Genomic DNA, 15,038 nt, shown 5'->3' on the forward strand with positions numbered 1-15,038 from the left:
AGGCATTTGTGCTTCTTACCACAATTAACTCATGCAGATTTTTTTGCCAAACAAGCAATAGATTCTGCTTCTTTTCCCCTCCCAGCTTGACTAAGTTTTCTAGAAAAAAAAATTCTATTAATGCTTTTGAGTCCAACACTGAGGTCTTGGATGGAAAAATGCCCAAATTATATGCAACAGAGGAGCCTGGGCAGATAGGAGCAGGGTTGGAAGAGCAAGAGCTGAGTGACTGTTTGACCCAACACATTTATCCTGCATGCTTTTGTCTCTGTAGGATTTCATATTTTGGACCAATTTGAATGGGTTTTGTTTATTCCATGCATGAGTATGGTCCAGCCAAGCAGCTGCATAACACTGTTGTCTGAAGTATATGAATGTTAGGGACAGGTGTCCTGAAGAATTCAAATGGGTTCTTGATTCCCTCGTAATAACATGTCCTAGAAAGGACAAAGACTGAGTGATCTTAGTGCTGAGCTAACTTGCTACAATTTCTTTCTATGTTTTGAGCAGGACAAGACCAGTTGCCCAAAGACAGCATTATGGTGAGACACGCTGCTGTAAGAGCAATGGCGTTACTGATTTGCCTTCAGCATAAGGTTTCAAATCTTGCCAGGCTTAAATGTAGGTCATGTCTCTGTTTCTGTGTCATTGCATGCTTGGAACATTACAAGGTGGACACAAAAACAGATACAATTTTTTCTCTCTACCCCCTTCTGCCCCGTGCACACAACACAGATTACCTTGCAAGCAAAAATTATGGAGCTCACAAATGCAAAAACAGTAGGTACTCTGTGTTTACTGCCTTTACAGGTCTGAAGCTCCCTAAAGAGGGTCACAAATCCACAAGAGGCTCCTAAGAACAGCATGCTGCATTTGGGTCACTGGTTAGCTGAAAAGTCGCATAGAGGCAAACAGCTTCCTCTTGATTATGTTCTGGATAAATAGCATGTGATATGTTTATCCCAGGCTACATCTAAGATAAATAGCAAATGCTGATACAGATCTGCTTGGCTGTTAGAAGTTGGGAAAACACACTGGTGGGAGATCTGTGCTGGGTTGGCAGGAAACAATGACAACTCTTGCTAGGAAAGAGTTTCTCCCTTTTTGGGGAATCCACTCAGTGACCACATTGCTGCACTACAGTGGCCTTCAAAATGCTTTGGACTCTTGCTTGTTGATCAGTCTGGCTTGTCGCATGTTAACAAGTCAAATCATCCTTTTCTCTTTGTAGATAGCCCACCTACAGCCAGTGGGAGTCAGAAGGGCTCTTGCAGTGAGCATGGAAATAGTTGGTTTTAGGTCAGCTGTTCTCCATATCTCTGCCAGTCTTTCCTACTTTATCAGGGACGGAAGTAAAATTATTTAGATATTTTTTGCAAAGCAGTGCATGATTGCCCTCAGTATGTAGTAGGGCTTAGATTTGCAGAAAGGGAGAAAATACCTCAGAGCTTTGTTGGAAGTCAGTGTCAGCACAGCATTCTTCTGAGAGGTGCTTGAGAGACCTTGTACCCACTTCAGTTTTTAAGGAAGAAAAAGAGTGAGAGAATTTGCACCAAAGAAAATGGCTAGGGCCCTGGAGGCTGTGTTAGATATTATCTAGCACTAGTAAACATGAAAATGTGAGATCTGACAACCTGGATCCAATCACAGCGACCTTCTAAAAGTGTTCAAAGTGAAAAACATTCCTGATGTGTTAAACTCTCAGTGACTTTAAAGGTGACATCTTGCATGCCACCCTACCAGGAAACAAACTGTGCTTCCCTTTTCCAATCCTAGCACTGTGTTTGTGTGCTTCCTGGGTCCTGTGTGAGATACTCTTTTGCTCTGCTGTCCCTACCCACTGTGGCTGGGTTCAGCTGTGGAAACAGGAACTGCTGAGTCAGCACACTGATGAAACTCACACTGCTTTCCCACGTCTCTTGGAAGACAGCCACAGCACAGAGGCTTGCAGCAACTTATATCGTGGAGTAAAAACGAGTACTTAAATTGTTTTACAGCTGTCTGATACAATTATCTGAATTCTCAAAAGCTCTCAGACTGAAGGGGCCTTCTGTATCCAAGCACTAGGTGTAGGTCAGTGACCACACCTGGCATAGGCAAGCTCACAATCAAGCATTTAAACTTCAGTGAATGTCATTTTTCTGCTCCCTTTGTTGATCAGTTAAAATCTTTAAGAAAGCTGAGATGCAACAGGCTGACTAACAGAATAAGGCAGTCAAATTTATTCCATCTGCCTGGTGACAATGGGGAACAGCAGCCTGTTCTGATTACAGACTCATGTAGAGGTGAAATTTCTCCCTTGGAGCTGGTATAGGGTAATGGACTTTTAAAAATTCAGATAACCCCTTCAGAATGGTCAGGTCTCCTGAATGATGCAAGTGCCAAAAGGTAAAGAGACTTGGGATGATTGCATCTCTGAGAACAAAGCATCCCATGACACAGTAGAAAGTAGAATGAAGGTCAGCTAAAGGATGTGAAAGGGAGAGCTAATTGACAAATTGTTTAAAAATTGGAAAGAGAATCACACTGAAAAAGTTCCAGAGAGCTGCTACATTAGGGACATAAATAGGGTATTATCAAGAAGATCAGAGTGAAGAAAAGCAGCTTTAATAGCAAGAAGAGGGCAGTCAAAAGCGGGACAAGTCAACTTCTCTGAGTACCATTGATGTCAAAGTGGCACCTTCTCGCTCAGAGGCCCCTGGTCTGCCTTCATTTAAATGAGGTCTATTTACTTCAGTGCCACAGTGTTTACTTCTCATTATTTTTTTTTTACACTTTTAAAGAAATCTAGCAATGAGAGTGTGTGAGGTCTGTTGCTTGTTTTGCTTATCAGAAGCTGAAATTTGTCTGTTGAAGTCAATGAGGCAGCAGACACACATATGGGTCACACAAGGATTATCCAGGGCATCTCCCTGGGGCTGCCAGTGCTACCCAAGTAGGATAGAGGGGAGTTCAGTGTTATGATTGCAGAGAGAGACTACAGAGCTGTAACTGAGAGACTGTCAGACAATATGTACTTACACATGACAGTGAATTAGCTGTGACAGTGACTTGAGACAACATATTTACAGCCTCCAAAGCTACCCATTTTAACAGGCATACTGATGTGAGGACATGTTAAAAGGACAGTAGCAGATGAGAAACAGAAATAGACTGAGTATAGGTAAGGGTACTCTCTTCAGTAGATGGATACTGGTAGCAAGGGATATTAGTGGCACCTAAGAATAATGTACCACAAAGGTGAGCTAGGAACAGTGATTACAGAAGACCTGTACAATTTGTGTATTCAAAGCACAGCAAAAGAAGAAAAGCAGATGAACTGTCTCCTGAAGTGTGCTGACTGGTATCTGGGGCACTGTCTCATTGGAGACTCAGAGCACAATGCTCAGATTCTGCAGCCCAAGGAGGAAAGTTGTTAGCATTTGTTTTTTACATATCTCAAAGTTGTGACAACAGGCATAGTTCATCAAGACTCAGAGCAACAGGAAGGCAGATTTGCTATGCCTGTAAACAGATCAAACTGTCACAAAACTTTTCAAATAAATAATTCCAAACTTTTTTTCTGAGAAAGTGGACAGAAAACACTGCAACATGGTTGGCAAGGAGAGCCAGAGTTGAGAGGACAGGCAAACATGAACACCCACATGCAGGCACACAGGTGGAATTTGGAAGGTAAGACCTAGATCTGCCTTGAGGAAGCTGAGCAAAGATAATGGGAATGCTCACCGTAAATCTTGTTACTTGATGTTTATTTTTAATACCAAGATACAAGCACACATCACTCTAAGAGGATTGTTCTGTCAATTTTAGTGCCACTTGCAGTCTCCTAAATTAGGAGTCCCAGGCACCAACACACCACAGCTTAGCTCATCGTGACCCAGGGAAGTGCATGACTCTCTCCAAAGGCTGAGAGGTGATACTTCCCAAAGAGAGCTGCAGCAAGCACTCATCTATCAGCAGAGACCTCTCTCAGCATACACCTTCAGCAATCGCTTACAGGGTTAATGATCATCCAGGGAGGCAAAGATTTACCATCATCTAAACTGTAGAGCTGAGGAGTGTTGCAGGGATCAATTGCCCCGACAAACTGTTTGCTTTGCTCAGGACTGCAGCTCACCAGAATAATTGTCCAGCAACACTACGCAATGATGGAAGTATTGCACAAGGCCTCTTTTCTCTATAGAGCATTTCAAGTGCCTGCCCTCTGCAGACGTGACACATTCCTGGAGAGCACTGACATAGTACACGTTATTTTATTAAACTCTCAGCAAATTATTTACAGCTGTTAACAAAGTAGTCCCGTTGGGCTAGACAGTCATCTGGGAACAGATGAGTAACTTGTATCATTTTGCCCACCTCTCATTATTTTTGAGAAAAAGTAAGCAGCACTGCTAGGATTTCCATACCGGCGTACTGAAACACACAGCGGTTTGTTGCTTGTGTTGAGTATTTGCGTAACCCCTGTCTTTAGCCTAAGGCAGCGCTACTTCTCTTAAGCCACTAGAGTGAGCTGCTGCTCAACATTTGGATAAAGCTTGGGTGGTTGGTTGAGTTGCTCAGAAGCCTGAGGGTGTCCTGGCATTTTGTCATACACAGATAAAGCTGAGATCCTCTTTCCCTAGCAAGAATCTTCGTGATGCTGCATCTGAATTTAATGCTCACGATATATTTCAGCAGAGCAGGGGACAGTGTTCAGGGAAGAGAGAGAAGTGGCTTTAAGGTGTCACACTGGGCACACCTACCCACATTTGAAGTTGCACCACTCTCCATTACTTGTCACGAACCCAGCTTCCCACAACAGAGTAAGCAGAGTACAGAGGTTATCCTATGGATATATTCCTTCCCCTTTGGCCTAAACTTTTCCCTTAGCATGCAGCTGCTGAGCATTCATGCTCATAACTGAAAATTTTTAGCATTAGTGCAGTAAGAGTGCATTAGTAGGAAAAAATAAAGAGGACCATACTGCAATATGGTCACCAAGATGCCTGATGGCCACAGAGCAGGGCTCAGTGATAAAACAGGGGCAAAAAAATCCTCCCCTACAAGTCCTTTACCATGAGACTTGATAGCATAAATACCTGTGGGACCCAACAGGCTGGATTCTTCACACAGTAAGGAACAGTCTCCTCTTTGCTGCATCAAGATTTTCTACAGGTAGAGTCACGTACAAGAGTCAGTCATTTCAGATTTGTGCATGAAAATCAAGTGCATAAGCATAGAGTTTGAGGTATTTCTGCTGGTTACATCTAGTGTTACAAGAATCATTTGTGACCCTGCCAATACAAAAACCACAGAGCAGATATTGAAACCAGCTTGAATGCTAAAGCTGGATACAGATTTACAGCTCAGCTAAAGCTTATTACACTGCTATTGATTTCTCTGGAATTGTATCTGTGGGTTACAAAGTCAGACAGTCTTATTAACACAGTAACATTTTTAATAAATGGTAAAATGCATCAAAACCTGGCTGACGGCCATTCAGTCTACCAGTAACACAAGTGTTCCTCTTTGGCAATGAAATGCTGCTCAGAAGTGCTAAGTATGGAGCCTTAGGTTTTATTATCCCTGCTCTTCCCCAGCAGGGACCAATTCCTGTCTGTGAAACTTTCAGAGGCTGGCCAGGCTTTGATGGTTAAGATGCTTTCAGATGCTGATCAGGGTAGCAAATAGTTTCCAGCTGATGTTCATCCTTGCTGATTTAATTCAATAAGGCGACCAGCAAACACAGCTAATGTTCCAATAACACAAACTAGCATAAATATACCAAGGAGAAGATGATCAACCACCATTGCAACAAATTTCCATTCTTCTGCAGCCTGGGAAAGAAACAAAGGGGATGGTAAAATCTCTGCAAAACCTTTTTTGTTGTGGGTATCTTATAATTCACTGTCTTGAACAACCAAAAGGCTTTTCTTTAAGTTCCACTATTAGTATGCCAAAAAATACTTTTTTTTTTTTCTTTTTTCTTCTCAAAAGCACACAGCCCATGGTTCAGAAAGCCTAAGTTGCCTAGAAATGCAAGTTTCAAGACTAAACTGCTTAGATACCCTGGCAGTTTGGTGAACAATTTAATTTAAAATAAATTTTTGAAAAGCTTATTTTTAAATCAAAAGTGTTGCTTTTGGAAGTTTAAAACACTAAAACAAAACACTTGGTTTGATCCAACTGGCTTTTGTTTTTCTATTGCATTTTCATTCTGTTAGGATACCTAAACAACTGTCATCAATTTAACCTTGTTCTCTGCTTCCCATGCATAGTACACAGTCTCAGGCCTGAGAAAACATTCTCTGCATCTTTTTTAGTCTTTTTTTCAACTGTGGGACACTGTGAAGCACTTGCTCTGTGACGGTGCTTTCACAGGATGCTTTTGTGGGAAGCCAGCACCATAAGTGAGCAGAGTGCAAAGTGCTGAGTGCAGGTGAGCTCCAAATTTCCACCCTGTAACTCTGCCTTACAGAGTGACATATACTGACCTAATTTTCTCTAATTTTCTCTCTAATTTTGCCCCACAAGTAGAAGAGGCTGTTGTAATTCACAGATAGGGCACTCACAACCAATAGTGTTTTGAGGGCAATTTGTAACTGGCAGCCTCCAGAAGCCACAACCTTCTGTTTGTTTGGGAAAATTGGATCTTGAACCCTCCTGGAAGTGATATCAATAGTGCCCAGATGACACAAGCAGCTGGACTCCACTTCCGAAGGCAGCACTTGCCAGTAACCTGAAGACCCTCCTTGTAAGCCTAGAAGGAAGTGAAGCCCAGAGGTACTGAAGCAGTGCCAGTGCAGATGAAGGTAGCACCTTATCTGCAGGGAGGCAAAGGAGTCAGGGGGAACATGAGAACATGGCCACAGCCATTCCACATGCTCCAGGAATCTGGTCACAGGAACAAACACCGTGGTGTAAATCCTGCCCTTGAGAAGGAGGCACCTCCTTTTCAATAGTATCCCCATCTTCAGGCTAGCCTGCAGCTCAGCAGGAAAGGTCTATGATCACCTAGAAAGGTGAAGTACCAGGACTGAATTATCCATGCAAAAGTTGTGTGAGCTGCAATAACTGAAATAAAAGAGGGGGCTAATTGGATTGAATGTCCTAGAATGAGGCAGAGATAGGTTTTCCTGGGGAACACTGCCATGTGTGACTCTACAGGCACTTATCCTTCCTTTGGCTTGCACTGTGGAAAAAAGTCAGTAATCAGAGTAGCTCATGAGACGTGCTTTAGTTGCAGGAACTAATTCAGGAATAAAAGCCTTATCAACACTGGAATTATAATTTTTAAGTTATGTTTAGAACTTCTCAGATAAAACTACTAGCCTTTGGGAGTTTGGCTTGGTTCCTGGCTTTTCAAAAGCAGCAGGAGCTTGATTACCACAAGGGGAAGATGCCCGAGTGGAAGACAGGAGGAATGTGTTTTGGAACGTGCTTACAGTTCTTGAAACTGCTCTGCTGCATACAGACACTCCATGTCCACAGCTTCACACACAACATTTAGAAAACCTGAAGCAATGATACTCTTTTCTTTTCCCCCCCCTTTTTTTTTTTCTTCCCCAAGCCAAGATTCCGTTTCCATCTGCAACTAGTATCTCTTGCTCCTTGTTGACTGCACCAACAGGAGATGGTCCCCTGCTAAAGCCAAACCACAGTTTGCAGTGTTTTTGTGAGGCAGATATTTTGCCAAAAAGAGATGTAGCAATTGGAAAGCAAGAAAAGAATCATGCACAAAATATGCCTTACATTACTGGCTTCTTGGTCCGATTTCATTGTTTCCGCAATGTATTTGATTCCCTCTATAGCATTTTTCACATCTGGATTTCTGGTAAGCGGGGAGTAGAAGTTGACAGGCACAGAATCTGGTTTCCCAGAGATTTCAGAAATATCAATATCTTCTGCAAAAATGTTTTTGTCTTGTTTGTCCCTGGATGGTCGTTTCATTGTAGAGAAAAACATCATATTTGGGATTGTGTCAATAAAGATCTGAAAACAAAGAGGGAGAAGATGACATTTGCTGGTCAGTGGGGCTGTGTTACAGATGCAGCTGTGTGCTGAACAAATCAAGCCTCCCCCACCCCAGATCGCTTCCCATGCTGGAGCAGCTACAGATTCCCTCTTGGAGTTTGTCAGAGCCCACACCTCAGTCACCCTGGGGCTTTTGTCAGCCTTGTGCCCTGGGGCAGATGGAGTCACTCTTTCTCTGGAAACCATTTCCCCCACCATATACTGAACATCTAGGTGTGAGGAAGGGGTGTGACATTCTGGACCAGACCCTCAGCTGGGATGGGCTGACAGAACTCTCTCAGCCTCATCTAAACGGGAACATTTGGTTACAAATCTGGATTGAAGAATGGATTACAAAGGATCTCTTTTGGCTGCTTTTGTTTGACTTTGCTGTTACAAATGTTTGCTATACATGCATATAAGGTCTACAATAACTTCTTTTGGAGAAAAAGAGGCTTGCTGCCAGAGCAACCTTAAGCATGTCCAGTGTTTGCCTGTTGAAATCTCCCTTCTGCAGGGACTGTGCTGCAAAGCAAATTTGATGTAAGCTGTAGCCTTAAACGTATAACTAGAAAACCACAGAACAATCTCCTGTTCATGTCATGCTTTAACATGAACCCAGGCAGGTTTAAAAAAGGTGAGAATATAAGAATGGATCCACTTTGGTACTGTCTCCCTGGCAAAGAACTTGTAATGATAGACATCCAATTTTTTCTACATCTCATGATTCCATCCAGACTAATGTGCAAGGATCTCTTTGCTTTCCAAGGACTGCAGAGCAACTGTATTTATTGGAAAAGTACAGAGAAGGTCCTGGCTTTTGCAAAATGGGATGCTGAACACAGGTATCCCCCATGGCCTTTGTGCTCTGCATTCACTGGTACCGATGAACTTGGCCACCAGCAGGCAGCAGTGTTTTGCAGTCAGATGGAGAATTAAATCAGGAAATGTAATTTGAGACCAGCTAATCCTTTTTCTTTTCCTTGTCCCTTTGGCTTCTCATGTTTTTCTTCATTTGTTCACTGCAAGGCTCTACCCCAGTGGGCAATTTTGTTACTTAAAGCAGCACTTTAGCAGTCTTGCTGACTTTATGCACAGCTAAGTAGTAAACACTGGCTCTTGTGCCTACAGAGATTTAATGTGATGCATTTACTTCCCCAATTCTTGTTGACTTTTATTAGAAAACCTGCCAATAAAATATGGAGTGCTCAGTGGAAACCAGGAAACGTGCAAAGCCATGGAGCTCACCTTCCTGACCCAGTGTGGCATGGTGTGAGCGCTGGGGGAGCGGTGGTGGGTGTTGATGACGATGACCGTGATGACGATCGAGGCGCTGACAAACACCATTGTAAACAACATGTATTTGCCTATCAAAGGCACTGCACTGGAGGTGGAGGGAATCAGCTCCACGATGACCAGCAGGAACACAGTCAAAGACAGCAGGACAGAGATGCTGAGAGTCATTTTCTCACCTGCGGTGCAAAAAAACCCCAGTCAACCCAAACCAAAACCAACCAAACAAACAAAAACAAACTAAGAAACTGTTTGTCAGTGAAGAAAGTATAAATTTAAGAGGATAGGGTGTGGATGATGGCTGTTCACACAAGTACATGTGTGTGCATCCAGACTGCTATCATCTCCTCCAGCATCCAAAGCAGTGACAGGGCTGGCCAAACCTGGGAGCATCAGCTCTGGCACTAGGGTGGGAATCAGCAGGTACTACTGGGGTGAGGTACAGGCAGTGGACATGGAAATCTTAGTTGCCAGGAGCACCTCATGGGCCGTGGGTTTTGAATGATGAAGTGTGTGCACCTGATTAATGTTTACTCCACAACCTCCTGGGGCTTTGCTTGTCTTACTCTCCAGCAGGCTCATGCTGGGCTGGGAAGACAGTCAAAAAGCACACCTGACACTAGAGGTCTGTTGCTATTTGATATCTTCCAATACGTAGGATGTCAAAACTGAACCACAAAACATGATTCACACATCTTTTTTTTCTATCCAGGTCAAATGTCTATAAAGCTTTCCAACAAAAAAAAACGCATCAAGTAATTTCACTAAGCTCCTTCCTAATGCTTTCTTTATAAGCAGTAGGAAAAGTTGCAGTAAGCTGGAGTAAGTCATTATAGGGAGCAAAAGCTGCTGGGCAGGGACAAAGCAGGCCAGAAGAGGCCAGGGTTACTCTGTGTTCCACATCAGGTAATGCATGTGGATGGGTAACAAGCTCCCTGCTCCCCTGCAGCACAGAAGGGCCTCCTTCACCCTGTGAGCTCACTTACCATGGGATGTCCTAACACGTTAACTCAAAGATGGCAAAATACAAAAAATAAACTAGCCAAATCTGTGTGCTGCAGGAGATTACTTGATAGTTCATCAGTGATTTCAGTGAAAAATCAGACCAATTTATTTACATCAATAATTCTAGCTTTCAGCGCTTACCCTGTGTTTGCAGAATGTTTAGAGCCACCACCTCAAGCTGAAGTGTCCAGTCCTAGTAAGCACTGCCCTTCAGGGTGGCTGCTTCTTTCATGCACTCCAAATCTCTGAGGAACTTGTTAGAATAGAAATTTCTATGGCAGCAGAATTAATAAATTCACATACCTGAATCCGTGGGTAGATAAAAAACAAAGCCAGTTAAAAAGGAGAAGAGCAGGCAGGGAATGATGACGTTCACAATGAAGTAGAGGGGCAGGCGCTGCATGAGGAAGTGGTAGGTGATGTCCAGGTAGGGGGTGTCGGGGCAGCAGGCATAATACACCCAGTGCTTCCAGCCACGGTAATCCTTCATCACCCACTCCCCACTCTCCATGAAGTTACTCATATCTGGACGGTCACTCTCCTGATAGCAAAAAATATTTGTAAATTCTTAATATTAAATATTCTGAACAAATCAAAACTGGGTTGTCACTCAGGGCTTCCAATAACTTGCACACTTGATGCATTTTTGTGAGCAAACCACTATCGTCTAAGTTATTTTGCCTTAAAATATTGTCCTTTACCCAGCATTCGACTAAGTGTTTCACAGAAACAGTCACGGATAGTTGACTAAAAAGACAGACTGATTAAATATTTACAGGTAGGAGACATAACTGAGGAGACAGGAAAAGAGTCCTTTGAAATGGAAGTAATGAGCAGAGAAAAGTCACACTTCCCCCTCCAAAAATTAAGAAAATTAGGAATGGTGTGAAGGTGTAGGGGGATAGACAGGTAGGAGACTATTAGGGTAGGGGACTTAATCTTACGCAGAAAACTAAAAGTCAAATGGCACTTTTTGTACTAGATCTATAAACTGGGGTGCCATTCTGGGGTTTTTTTCCAATTTTTTTCCTTTTCCTTTTTTTTTTTTTTCCCCCCCCTTCTTTTTACAGGTAGTACCTGTTTATTTTTTCGTCATAACAAGGTTATATTCCATTCTAAATCTGAGATTTCTCTAAAAGCATACCCAGATATTTACTCCTTTTCTCAATTACAAGCTGCTTGCTTACCGGGTTAATAACAACCACTGTACCATCATACGTCCAAGTTCCCAACTTCATGCTGCAGTTCTGCTGGTCAAACGGGAAATGTGTGACTATAATTTCACAGTAACTTTTAAAAATAGCTGGTGGTGTCCAGGTGATCCGGCCCGTGTGCTCCAGAAGGACTTTGGTGTATTTAACGATGGCAAAATCACCGTCCGCGCTGCAAAAGTCAAAGGACATTAATTAACCATATGGGCAGAATAATTAACACAGCTCCCCCAGTGCCATCATGCTCCCCCTTACTTGTTGTACAGAACAAGGTCTGGCCGCCAGATATCATCTGAGGGGATGCGGATTTTTTTGACGCCACCGTAGTCATCTGGATTCCACCTGAGGTTCACGTCTGTCCATTGCTAAGGAGGAAGGATTTCAGCCAGTGAGAGCCTCTTTCAGCACTTCTGGAGAAACACACAGCTCCCTTGTTTTGGGACATACTAGTGGGATCCTCAACCTTTTTATATTAACTCAAATTTTGGTTTAAGAAGCTTGTTTTTAAAAAAGGAAAAAAAGGAAATAATATAAAAGATAAGTATACCAGAAGTCTACTGTTTGAAATACAATGCAAAATAGTTTTTTTAAGGATCCTAATGTCGAGTGCATTTTGTTCTTGAGACCCCTGAAAAAAGAAATGCTTTGTTATCTGGCCCATTCATCCAAGTTGCCTCTGAGAGTATAACAGAGTCAGCTATTCCTGGCTGTGCCCGGCACATTTATTTAAACTGGAAGAAAGACATGGTTGAGTTACCTGTTTCAGGCGCACATTGGTTGTTACAATCTGATTTACTTCATCCTAAAAAAAAAAAAAAAAAAAAAAAAAAAAAAAGATCCAGTAGCAGCAAACATCGAGATTAAAGGAAGAAAATTGTTTCATCAGAAAAGTGACACTGCCACTTTCATACTTTACCACACTAATAAGTTGAATGAGCTGCAGCCCCACAGTGACAACGACAGCATCCCGATGGTCCTCCACTGGGCGCACCACTTTGTTGTAATCCTTGAACAAGTCCTCCACAAGGCGACTTTCATCTTCATAGCACAGGACCAGCCCAGCTGCAAAACAGCAGGAGTGGCATTAGGGAGATGGGACAGGGGACAGGCTAAAGCACGACCAGCCTGGGGTGTGCTTGAAGGAAATACAGTCAGCAGCAAGCAGCCCACTGTGGGACTCCCCATTTCATGTGTGTGTTACGTGCACTGCAAATACAGTCAGCAGGGACAACCACCTATCTGGTCTGCAGGAGAACTTGGGAGTAAGGCAACAACAACCGCTGATGAACAAGACCAAATAGCCACCATGACTGTAGACATCAGACTGAGGATTAGGAATCTTCTGCAGGCTCTCCCAGCTCTCAGCTCTGCTTATATGCAACACTTGGAGTGCGGAGAGTACCCTTAATAAGAGATTTCTGAAGTGGTCTTCTCCACCTTCAATTCCAGGGTCTTGCCTGTAGCTGTAGCATTAAAGGACAGGGCCAACCACATCAGTCACTGAGCTGAGAGCACCTTCCAGGCTCCTTGCAACAAGTCTAGACAGAGCAGGAGCTCACACAGGCTGTGTTCGTGGGGAGAGAAAAGGAAACCACTCACAATGAAGTCTCACATTTCCCTCTCCTTTGGGATTGTCTCAGCTTGGCCTTGGAGAGCTCTGCCCACCCCTTGCCCAGAGTGACTCAGCAGTGTAAGAAAAGCATCAGGAGTGAAAATGGCAGCAGTGGCCTTGTTCAGCACAGCTTTAGCCGTGGGTGTGCCTGGCATTGCACTCCCAAAGGCTGAGAGCTCATAGAAGAACTTTCTACCTCACTGCAAAACAGATGAATCCCGTTCATTTGGGTGGTCTGCTGCAGAACAAGCAGGGGCATCACCAACCCAGACTGGGCTGCTTCACTGTTACAGAGTAAAGCAAAGGGATGGAGTGCTTGAGGTTTTTTGCTATGTGACCCCTCTTAAAGGCAGGGAGAGGGAACAGAACAGCTGAGCCTAAACCACAAGCACTCTGGGCAGATCCCATCCTTGCTTTACCCCCCTCTCAGTTCGAATCCTGGGTCATTGAAGCCAACAAGAATTTCGCTGCTGACTCCAAACTAAGCCAGGATTTCCCCTTGTTTCCTAGCTGACTTTTCATAAGCTCCTTTTATATAGTTGATCTGAGGTGCTTAGGATTCTGTCTTGGCCTTATCCTACCATGAGATAGTATTAAGCTGCTTGGATGCTGTTGAGAAAAGCTGCAGACAAGCACTGCTTGCTTCCCTGGACAGGAGGCTGGGCTGGAGTGAGCAGGAACCATCTTTCAATTTTTAAGTTATAATCACACCATCATATCTAAGTCAAAATCTTTGCTTTAGCAAAATCCCACAAATTATTGCCTTCTGGTGTAGCTTAGTAGGAATTTAGTATACTGCTTGAATACAGTGGAGAGTTTTTAGGAACACAAAATACTTCTTTTAAGGGACAGTTTAAGAAGAATTATCCTGGTACAACACATGCAGCTACAAGCCAATTCTGTTTCCTTGCCAGTAGGCTCACAACTTAATGAAATTTCTGGTAATGAATTTTTAGATTTCAAGCCATGTTTACTAGATCCTTTCACACATTTTGGGATACATGTAAAACTAAAGTAAACAGAATCATAGCAAAAGGATAACAGAGAGAAATACAAACACAAAACCTTATAATTTCAAAATACTTGGTTTCTGAAATTACAGTTATATCTGAGCTATTAGCAGTGCACTCCAAGGCTGTCATTTAAATGATCTGATGTGTTCACAAACCCTTATCAGTGGGACAGGCTGCTCCCAGAACACACATTTGCTCATACCATGGTACCCAACACCCTGGTCCTGCATGCTCAGCAAGGAGCTGGCCCCCATTCAAGGCAATGTCTAAAACACCTTTACCTGCAGAGATGAGGAGGAGTATGAGGTGGACCTTCATCATCCCTGCTTCCTCTTGCTGCAGTCACACAGATGGAGAAACACACAAAGCGCCTTTGAGGTCTCTTCAGAAGGGGGCTGTGCTGCCTGCTGCCAGGGTGCTGGGAAATATAAGCACTGAGGTATTCATTTACAGCACCTGTTTTTTTGGGAATGACAGCTGAGGGCCACTGCACTGCCGGGCTGGAAATGGGAGTACAATGTGTTTCACCAGTCAAATATTCTATGCGGTTTACAGAAGGTCATTTTTCCAAAGTGGCAATGTGATCTGAGACTTAATAAACAAATAAACATAAATAAAGAATTATCTGGACAGTAACTGAAAATTTCAGAAAAATGCTGAGAGGTCTCTGAGCTGGAGACCCAGAGCTTTGTGACCAGAGAAACTTACCAGATTTGAGATTTTGTTTCTCTGAGGGAAAACAGATTGCAGTAATTTATTTCTGAAGCACCTTCACCAGAGTACAGACTGTGTGCTAGGATGAGGCTGCTCCCTTTGCAGCCATCACTGATGGATGAGAAATCTTTGAGCAAATATATTCAAGTGAGAAAGTGAGATCCATCTCATCGAATCTACTGGGATTTTCACAAGATT

The 15,038-nt window shown here is 43.2% G+C and overlaps 1 protein-coding gene across 1 annotated transcript; it reads right to left on the minus strand.

Annotated features, from left to right (window-relative positions):
* Positions 1–3,795: 3,795 nt before the first annotated feature.
* Positions 3,796–14,509, minus strand: CHRNA1 (cholinergic receptor nicotinic alpha 1 subunit). Its single transcript, XM_030454606.1, has 9 exons — positions 14,408–14,509; positions 12,418–12,563; positions 12,259–12,303; positions 11,757–11,866; positions 11,478–11,673; positions 10,594–10,831; positions 9,241–9,464; positions 7,732–7,971; positions 3,796–5,816 (listed from the first exon to the last, which is right to left on the minus strand). The coding sequence occupies exons 1-9, from the start codon at positions 14,445–14,447 to the stop codon at positions 5,685–5,687; spliced, it is 1,371 nt and encodes a 456-aa protein (XP_030310466.1). The 5' UTR covers positions 14,448–14,509; the 3' UTR covers positions 3,796–5,684.
* Positions 14,510–15,038: the final 529 nt, after the last annotated feature.

This window comes from Calypte anna, chromosome 7 (assembly GCF_003957555.1).
Source record: "Calypte anna isolate BGI_N300 chromosome 7, bCalAnn1_v1.p, whole genome shotgun sequence".
NCBI classification, from domain to species: Eukaryota; Metazoa; Chordata; class Aves; order Apodiformes; family Trochilidae; genus Calypte; species Calypte anna.

Bases quoted from the DNA above. Each gene is read 5' to 3' on its own strand.
- CHRNA1 (XM_030454606.1), bottom strand. From the start codon at position 14,447: ATGATGAAGGTCCACCTCATACTCCTCCTCATCTCTGCAG. The intron at 11,674-11,756 runs GTAAGGGGGAGC...TGACTTTTGCAG, and splicing joins GACCTTGTTCTGTACAACAA to CGCGGACGGTGATTTTGCCA. The intron at 5,817-7,731 runs GTAAGGCATATT...TTTCTTTCCCAG, and splicing joins CGGACCAAGAAGCCAGTAAT to GCTGCAGAAGAATGGAAATT.